Below are 10,068 nucleotides of genomic sequence, written 5' to 3'. Positions count from 1 at the left end.
GATTACATTTGAGTAATTTAGCTGAAACTCTTATCCTGAGCCATTCGGGTTAAGCGCCTTGCTCAAGGGCAAAGGCAGATTTTTCATCTAGTCGGCTCTGTGATTCAAACCAGAAACTTTTCAGTTAACCCTCTTAACCACTAAGCTACCTGCCAAATAAATGAATTGGATGTGTCGAAGCAGGGCTGCAGTAAAACCCTGCACCCACAGTACTATAGCTCTCCAAGGGGACAATTTGCTACCCCTGTATAACACAGTCATCAATAATGCCATAATGTTACTGTGTTTTCTCTTTCTCCTTTATGTCTGCGGTTGATTTGAATGAAGATGGCGATCATTACAGTATGGACAATTCTTCTGTTGACCTCTGGTGTGGCCGTAGAGATGGTAAATTGAGCTAAATATATTTTTGGTTTGTGTATGCGTGTGCCTGTCTGTGTGGGCCTGTCTGTGTCTGTGTGTGTGTGTGTGTGTGTGTGTGTGTGTGTGTGTGTGTGTGTGTGTGTGTGTGTGTGTGTGTGTGTGTGTGTGTGTGTGTGTGTGTGTGTGTGTGTGTGTGTGTGTGTGTGTGTGTGTGTGGGTGAAGAGGGGACTAAATTGAGCCTAATGTAGCTACTGATATTGAATCTTAATTTGATCACTCTTTTGTTGGTAAGAAATTTCCTGTTCAGCAGGAAATCCAAACGTGTAGGAAATCCAAACGTGTAGTGTATTGTAGGTAGTGTAGTCTATTTGAATAATTATAAAGGATGCTAAAGATAGTAATTTCACTTTAAAATGTCACACTTAATTTGCCCTAACAAAAAAATGTATCAACTCTTACAACATTTTTTCCATTCATTATAATCCACATAATAATCCACATTTCCTGCTGCTCTGGGATTATTTTCCTGCTGTAGAAAACTAGCTCAAATTAAGATCCTACACATACGGTACAGTGCCTTCGGAAAGTATTCAGATCCCTTGACTTTTTCCACATTTTGTTACAGCCTTTTTCTAAAATGGATTCAATACACACTACCCCATTATTACCAAGCGAAAACAGGTTTTTAGTTGCAATATATAAAATAAAATAAATAGATACCTCATTTACATACGTATTCAGACTCTTTGCTATGAGACTCGAAATTGAGCTCAGATGCATCTTGTTTCCATTGATCATCTTTGAGATTGACAGTGCATGGCAGAGCAAAAACCAAGCCATGAGGTTGAAGGAATTGTCCGTTTTGTCCAGATTGCGTGGAGGCACAGATCTGGGGAAGGGTCCAAAACAACTGTCTGCAACATTGAAGGTCCCCAAGAACAGTGTCCTCCATCATTCTATAATGGAAGAAGTTTGGAACCACCAAGACTACCTAGAGCTGGCCGCCTGGTCGAACTGAGCAATCGGGGGAGAAGGGCCTTGGTCAGGAGGTGACCAAGAACCCGATGGTCACTCTGACAGAGCTCTAGAGTATCTCTGTGGAGATGGGAGAACCTTCCAGAAGCACAACCATCTCTCAGCACTCCAGCAATCAGGCCTTTACGGTAGAGTGGCCAGACAGAAGCCACCCCTCAGTAAAAGGCACATGACTGCCCACTTGGAGTTTGCCAAAAGGCACCTAAAGACTCTCACACCATGAGAAACAAGATTCTCTAGTCTGATGAAACCAAGATTGAACACTTTAGCCTGAATGCCAAGCGTCACGTCTGGAGGAAACCTGGCACCATTCCAACAGTGAAGCATGGTGGTGGCAGCATCATGCTGTGGGCTGTTTTTCAGTGGCAGGGACTGGAAGACTAGTCAGATTGGAGGCAAAGAGGTAAGTACAGAGAGATCATTGATGAAAACCTGCTCCAGAGTGCTCAGGACCTCAAACTGGGGTGCAGATTCACCTTCCAATAGGACAACGACCCTGAGCACACAGCCAAGACAATGCAGGAGTGGCTTCGGGACAAGTCTTTGAGTGTCCTTGAGTTGCCCACCAGAGCACAGACTTGAACCCGATCGAACATCTCTGGAGAGACCTCAAAATAGCTGTGCAGCGACACTCCCCATCCAGAAAAATGGGGGAAACTCCCCAAATACAGGTGTGCCAATCTTGTAGCGCCATACGCAAGAAGACCCGAAGCCATAATTACTGCCGAAGGTGAGTAAAGGGTCTGAATACTTATGTAAATGTAGTATTTCAGTATTTTTTAATACATTTGTAAACATTTCTAAAAACCTGTTTTTGCTTTGTTGTTATGTGGTATTGTGTGCAGATTGATGAAAAAATAATAATAATTTAATCCATAATAAAATAAGGCTGTAATGTAACAAAATGTGGAAAAAGTCAAGGGGTCTGAATACCTTCCGAATGCACTGTACACTATATATGCAAAAGTATGTGGACAGCCCTTCAAATGAGTGATTTTGGCTATTTCAGCCACACCCGTTGCTGATAGGTGTGTAAAGTTGAGGACACAGCCATGCAATCTACATAGACAAACCTTGGCAGAAGAATAGCCTTACTGAAGATCTCAGTAACCTTCATGGTGACACTGTCATAGGATGCCACCTTTCTAACAAGTCAGTTTGTCAAACTCCTGCACTTTTTTCACATGTTGTTAGAAGATGGGATTCAAATGTATTTAGTTGACATTTTTTGTCAATGATCTACACAAAATACTCTGTAATGTCTCTGTAAAGGGGCAGCAGGTAGCCTTGTGGTTAGAGTGTTGGGCCAGTTACCGAAAGGCTGCTGGAATGAATCCCCAAGCTGACAAGTTAAACATCTGTCGTTCTGCCCCTGAACAAGGCAGTTAACCCACTGTTCCTAGGCCGTCATTGAAAATAAGAATGTGTTCTTAACTGACTTGCCAGGTTAAATAAAGGTTAAATAAAGGTAAAATAAAGGTAAACAAAAACATAAAACATAAAAAATGTTGAAGAAGAAGAAAAAATTCAAACAAATATCAAAAATAAAAACACTAATATATCTTGATTAGGTGTTCACACAATTAACAAAGGGTTGGTAAGACGATCAGTCAGCCCCTTTGGTTTATTTATGTTAGTAATGTAAGGTAGTAATGTTCTCTCTACAGTCAGTGTGCTGGAGGTGTTTATGTTCTCTCTCTCTCTACAGAAAACGTGTGGTGGTCGCTCTGTCTCTCCTCCGATTCCCCTGAACATGGCCCCTGACTCTGTTGACGACATGTACAACGGCTGCAGAAAGGAAATGTCCGGGCTGGTAGAGAAGAAATATCTTGAGGAGGAGAAAAAATCAACTACAAACTTCAATGCTTCCTGGACAAAGGCAGAAAAGTGTGCAAGAAACAAGACCATTGAAGACAATCTTAAACTGAAGCATGTCCAGGCTATCTGTGCTTACAGTGCAGGATACCCAACAATATACAAAGATTTTAACCAAGCATGTCTTACCAACAAGAGCATCTACACCTCTGCCTTCAAGTTCCACTCCCTGCATTTCCTGCTGACTGAAGCTATTCTCCTCCTGAAAGAAAACCCAGACCAACGGAGCTGTTGCACCACATACAGAAGAACTAAATTGAACTTTACAGGTGAAGTGAACAAGGAAATCCGTTTTGGCTCATTTGCCTCCAGCTCTTTCCTAAAGAACTTGACACATTTTGGAGAGAAGTCCTGCTTTGAGATAAATACATGTTTTGGCGCTGACCTCAAATCCTACCCAGCTATGGGAGATTATGAAAAGGAGGTGTTGATTCCACCCTATGAAGTGTTCAACATTACAGCTGTGATGAAGAAAGAAGAAGTAAAGGATCTTTGGTGCGATGTTGTGTACAAACTACAGGGCATTAAAACACTGAGTGACCTGAATTGCAAAATGGTCAAGTCGCTCCAAATAGGGTGACATCAAACCAGCACATCTGCTTTTCCACAGTCTGTATAATGTTATCAGCAGGCTACAGTAAATCCTTCTTCCAGTTCCCTCTACGGTCTGTAAAACATTATCAGCAGGCTACAGTAAATCCTTCTTCCAGTTCCCTCTACGGTCTGTAAAACATTATCAGCAGGCTACAGTAAATCCTTCTTCCAGTTCCCTCTACGGTCTGTAAAACATTATCAGCAGGCTACAGTACACCCTTCTTCCAGTTCCCTCTACGGTCTGTAAAACATTATCAGCTACAGTACATCTTCAAAACACTCTCCTGCAACCCGCCTCACCAATTTATATTTAATAAAAAAAGAAAGTATTATTTACCTCAAATATGTAATCCTCCATAGATGCTAACCAGAAGCTAGCCAGAAGCTAATCCAGAAGCTAGACAGAAGCTAGCCTGAAGCTAACCAGAAGAAGCTAGTTAGCTTCTTTACTGGCTAATCGTTAGTATTCAGCTCACCACGGTTTGTGGTCATCAGCTATCCTTTAGCTCGAAAATCTATCACCAGTTTTGTAGGGCGCAGCTCGGACCGGAACATACCGGACCTATTTTTTTCTCCATGTCCCCGGATTTCAACCGCAAGCTCTGGACATTTATACCTGGATCTCGCAGCTAGCTAGCTGCTATCCGTGTGACTATCGGCTTACGTCGATTCCGGAGCAAACATCAATTATTCCGGAGCTAGCCAGCTGAAGAGTTCCATCAGTCACTCCTGGGCTACCATCACCTATCCAGACTCGTTTTACTGCCAACGCGGAGCCCCACCAGGCCTTCACAACTGGACTACCGACGTTATCTACCCAAGGGAGTTATCCGGCTGGCTCCTCCGTCGCGACGTTACCTGAACGCCCATCTGCGGCCCGCTAATCGTTAGCTGTCTTATCGGCTGCTATCTGAATAGACCTATCGAACAATTTTTTTATTTTTTTTTATTTTTTGGGGCCTCTATAACTATATCTATTGTTTAGTTTTTTTGTGAATTGGATTCATCCCCTCTTCCACACGGAACCCCACTAATTCCTACCGATGGAAACGCTCGAGGTGGCTGTAAACAGACCTCCATCCAATGCTAGCCTGCTACCGATGGCCGGGCTAGCTGTTTGAATCACCGTGACCCCAACCAACCTCACTACTCACTGGACCCTTTTGATCACTCAACTAAGCATGCCTCTCCTTAATGTCAATAGGCATTGTCCATTGCTGTTCTGGTTAGTGTTTATTGGCTTATTTCACTGAAGAGCTTCTAGTCCTGCTCACTATACCTTATCCAACCTATTATTTCCACCACCCACTCATGCGATGAAATCTCCTGGTTTCAATGATGTTTCTAGAGACAATATCTCTCTCATCATCACTCAATACCTAGGTTTACCTCCACTGTATTCCCATCCTAGCATACCTTTGTCTGTACATTATACCTTGAAGCTATTTTATCGCCCCCAGAAACCTCCTTTTACTCTCTGTTCCAGACGTTCTAGACGACTAATTCTTATTGCTTTTAGCCGTACCCTTATCCTACTCCTCCTGTTTTCCTCTGGTGATGTAGAGGTGAATCCAGGCCCTGCAGTGCCTAGCTCCACTCCTATTCCCCTGGCACTCTCTTTTGATGAATTCTGTAACCGTAATAGCCTTGGCTTCATGCATGTTAACATTAGACGCCCCCTCCCTAAGTTTGTTTTATTCACTGCTTTAGCACACTCTGCCAACCCGGATGTTCTGGCTGTGTCTGAATCCTGGCTTAGGAAGACCACCAAAAATTCTGAAATGTTCATCCCAAACTACAACATTTTCAGACAAGATAGAACTGCCAAAGGGGGCGGTGTTGCAATCTACTGCAAAGATAGCCTGCAGAGTTCTGTCCTACTATCCAGGTCTGTACCCAAACAATATGAACTTCTACTTTTAAAAATCCACCTCTCTAAAAACAAGTCTCTCACCGTTGCCATCTGCTATAGACCACCCTCTGCCCCCAGCTGTGCTCTGGACACCATATGTGAACTGATTGCCCCCCATCTTTCTTCAGAGCTCGTGCTGCTAGGCGACCTAAACTGGAACATGCTTAACACCCCAGCCATCCTACAATCTAAGCTTGATGCCCTCAATCTCACACAAATTATCAATGAACCTACCAGGTACCTCCCCAAATCTGGACCCCTACAAATCAGCTGGGCTAGACAATCTGGACCTTTTCTTCCTAAAATTATCTGCAGAAATTGTTGCCACCCCTATTACTAGCCTGTTCAACCTCTCTTTCATGTCGTCTGAGATTCCCAAAGATTGGAAAGCAACTGCGGTCATCCCCCTCTTCAAAGGGGGTGGACACTCTTGACCCAAACTGCTACAGACCTATATATATCCTACCCTGCCTTTCTAAGGTCTTCGATAGCCAAGTCAACGAACAGATAACCAACCATTTCGAATCTCACCATACCTTCTCTGCTATGCAATCTGGTTTCAGAGCTGGTCATGGGTGCACCTCAGCCACGCTCAAGGTCCTAAACGATATCTTAACCGCCATCAATAAGAAACATTACTGTGCAGCCGTATTCATTGATCTGGCCAAGGCTTTCGACTCTGTCAATCATCACATCCTCATCGGCAGACTCGACAGCCTTGGTTTCTCAAATGATTGCCTCGCCTGGTTCACCAATTACTTCTCTGATAGAGTTCAGTGTGTCAAATCGGAGGGTCTGCTGTTCGGACCTCTGGCAGTCTCTATGGGGGTGCCACAGGGTTCAATTCTTGGACCGACTCTCTTCTCTGTATACATCAATGATGTCGCTCTTGCTGCTGGTGATCTGATCCACCTCTACGCAGACGACACCATTCTGTATACTTCTGGCCCTTCTTTGGACACTGTGTTAACAACCCTCCAGGCAAGCTTCAATGCCATACAACTCTCCTTCCGTGGCCTCCAATTGCTCTTAAATACAAGTCAAACTAAATGCATGCTCTTCAACTGATCACTACCTGCACCTGCCCGCCTGTCCAACATCACTACTCTGGACGGCTCTGACGTAGAATACGTGGACAACTACAAATACTTAGGTGTCTGTTTAGACTGTAAACTCTCCTTCCAGACCCATATCAAACATCTCCAATCCAAAGTTAAATCTAGAATTGGCTTCCTATTTGTGAGTGGCTACCTGCTCAGTTAAGGCACATATTAGAATTCTTCTATTATGATATTGTTGACATTGTTCAGCATGTGCATGCAGCTTTTGCTTTGGTCAATAAATAAAACATGATTGTATGTGAAAGATTGTAAATGAAATGAAAGTAGTGTTAGGTTAAACTCTTTGTGTATGAGTAGAGTATAATTATTTAGTGGACTGCAGTGGACTGTAGGAATGTGTACTCCCAATAACTCTCCTGACTGATAAATCCTGTGATGTGCACGGAGGAGCATGGAGAAATTCTGGCTGATGGAAAAGTAGTGAAGTACATCTTTGTGGAGGGGGGGGGGGGGGGTGAGAACTAAGTGTATAAGTGGGCACTGCACTGTATTCAATGTACTATATTCCGATGTGCATCTTCGTAAACATTTGAAACGTCACTCTGAGTTTGGGCTCTTTTGTATGATAAATACATTTATTGTATATTACGATATTGGTCTTATCACATCTCATGCCCTTTTTATATACCAACTCTGTTATAGATCTATGGATAATAAAAAATACAAATAAACTTTTAATGGAGTAGAAGATGAATCAAACTGAAAGAGAAAGAAGCTAAGTTAGCTATATTATCAATATAACTCATCAGCTGCCAACATCAGGATAGCATTTGAGAGCACTAGTTAGCTCCAAAGTGGTTATAGCTTTTGGCTGCGTGCTGACAATGCATTTAGTGTCTTGCCAGACTGCAACCTTAGTTTTAAGGTTCCTGTGAAGCAACTGTAATGGCAGTTCACCACAACATACCAGAACGTTTCCTGATTAACAAAGGGTAGTCTGTCTTTAACTTCATTGTGTTTTGAGATCATTGTGAGGGGATTTCTATAGTGGTTGAAAGGTTTATTAAGTTTCCCAGGAAAATGTTGTCTTAGGTTGCAACAGTAACCGGGGGGGGGGGGGGGGGTCTGATGTTATTTATTTTGCTCCCCCCAAAAAAAATCACATCACGTGCCGTTACCAAGACAAACTATAAAGGACTGGAAATGAGTATTGCAGGAAATGAGCATTGCAGGAAACGAGCATTGCAGGAAATGAGCATTGCAGGAAATGAACATTGCAGGAAATGAGCATTGCAGGAAATGAACATTGCAGGAAATGAGCATTGCATCTGCATACTATTTCAGAGGCTATATGAGTGAGTGAATGAACAAATATGATAGATAGCAGAGGACAACTGGAAAGAGCTAGGTAGCCTAGTGGTTAAGAGCGTTGGGATAATAACCAAATGGTTGCTGGTTCAAATCCATGAGCTGACCAGGTGAAAAATCTGTCCTTGAGCAAGGCTCTTAACACTGATTGTTCCTGTAAGTCACTCTGGATAAGAATGTCTGCTAAATGACTGAAATGTAAAGATAGTAGATGGTGAATGGAAAAAGTCCAATGGATGTGCTTTTCTAAAAGAACAGTTGGTCACTGATACACTCAGTGGTCAGTTTATTAGTTACACCACCCTGTTCACGAGGATGGTTTGCTCCTACAGACAGTCACATGGCTGTGACTTGCTATATGAAGCAAAGAGGCATTTATTTACTGTTCGATTGAATGTTAGAATGGGCAAAACGAGTGACCTAAGCGAGTGCGGTATGCCGGTGCCAGGCGGGCCTGTTCCAGTATATCAGAAACGGACCGCCTCCTGGGCTTTTCACACACGACAGTTTCGAGAGTTTATAGAGAATGGTGCGACTAACAAAAAACATCCGGTCAGCGGCAGTACTTTGGGCAAAAACAGCTCATTGATGAGAGATCGAAAGGCAAGAGTGCAGTAGTCATTGGTGGAAAAAGTACCCAACTGTCATACTTTAGTAAAAGTAAAGATACCTTCATAGAAAATGACTCAAGGAAAAGTGAAAGTTACCCAGTAAAATACTACTTGAGTAAAAGTCCAAAAGAATGTGTCACACCCTGATCTGTTTCACCTTTCTTTGTGCTTGTCTCCACCCCCCTCCAGGTGTCGCCCATCTGCCCCATTATCCTGTGTATTTACACCGGTGTTCTCTGTTTGTCTGTTGCCAGTTCGTCTCGTCAAGCCTACCAGTGGTTTTCCCGTACTCCTGTTTTTGTTCTAGTCTCCGTTTTCTAGTTTTCCTGGTCTTGACCATTCTGCCTGCACTGACCCTGACTGCCATTCTGTACCTTGTAACACTGCCCTGGATTACTGACCTCTACCTACCCTGACCCTGACTGCCGTTCTGTACCTTGTAACACTGCCGTGGATTACTGACCTCTATCTACCCTGACTGTTCTGTCTGCAGTTCTGTACCTTGTGACTCTGCCCAGGATTACTGACCTCTGCTTGACCTGTCGTTTGTCTGCCCCCCCTCTTCATCTGGGTCTTATCCTGAGGTCTGATCATTTGGTTTGAAATATACTTAAGTATCAAAAGTCAATGTAATTGCTGAAATATACTTAAGTATCAAAACTAAAAGTAAAATTAGGAATAATTTCAAATTCCTAAAATTTCATAAAGCAAACCAGACAGCATCATCATAAAAAAAAAAAAAATGCATTAACGAAAGCCAGGGGCACGCTCCATCACTCAGACATCATTACAAATGAAGCATCTGTTTAGTGAGTCTGACAGATTCATAGGGAGTAGGGATGACCCGGAATGTTCTCTTGCTAAGTGTGTGAATTAGGCAATTTTCCTGTCCTGCTAAGCATTCAAAAAGGTAAAAAGTACATTATTTAAAAGTACATTAAAAAGTACATTATCTTCAGCAATGTAGTGGAGTAAAAGTAAAAGTTGTCCAACTCATAAATAGTAGTATAGATACACCAAAAAACGACTTTAATTAGTAGTTAAAAGTATTTTTACTTAAGTACTTTACACTATTTGTGGTATCAAAACATGCTACAAGAATGTGGTTCAGGCTTGTGTCTTGAAATAGTAACTTTATTGACATCCTTACCTGCCTGTTGAGTTGGTTATCTAGAAAATGTATGGAGTAAAAAGTACATTATTTTCTTTAGAAATGTAGTGAAGTAGAAGTTGTCGATAATATAAATA

General features: G+C 42.4%; 1 protein-coding gene across 1 annotated transcript; it reads left to right on the top strand.

Annotated features, from left to right (window-relative positions):
* Positions 1–327: 327 nt before the first annotated feature.
* On the top strand, positions 328–3,854 carry LOC139374090 (ecto-ADP-ribosyltransferase 4-like). Its single transcript, XM_071115082.1, has 2 exons — positions 328–387; positions 3,108–3,854. The coding sequence occupies exons 1-2, from the start codon at positions 328–330 to the stop codon at positions 3,852–3,854; spliced, it is 807 nt and encodes a 268-aa protein (XP_070971183.1).
* The last annotated feature ends 6,214 nt before the right edge of the window (positions 3,855–10,068 follow it).

This window comes from Oncorhynchus clarkii, chromosome 19 (genome assembly GCF_045791955.1).
Source record: "Oncorhynchus clarkii lewisi isolate Uvic-CL-2024 chromosome 19, UVic_Ocla_1.0, whole genome shotgun sequence".
Lineage (NCBI taxonomy): Eukaryota > Metazoa > Chordata > Actinopteri > Salmoniformes > Salmonidae > Oncorhynchus > Oncorhynchus clarkii.
The sequence above is the reverse complement of the archived record's forward strand: the minus strand, read 5'-3'. Positions and strand labels throughout refer to the sequence as shown.

What these genes read in the sequence shown, in the direction of transcription:
- LOC139374090 (XM_071115082.1), top strand. Translation starts at nt 328, where the DNA reads ATGGCGATCATTACAGTATGGACAATTCTTCTGTTGACCTCTGGTGTG. An exon ending in CTGGTGTGGCCGTAGAGATG is followed by an intron (nt 388 to 3,107) that starts GTAAATTGAGCT and finishes CTCTCTCTACAG; the next exon opens with AAAACGTGTGGTGGTCGCTC.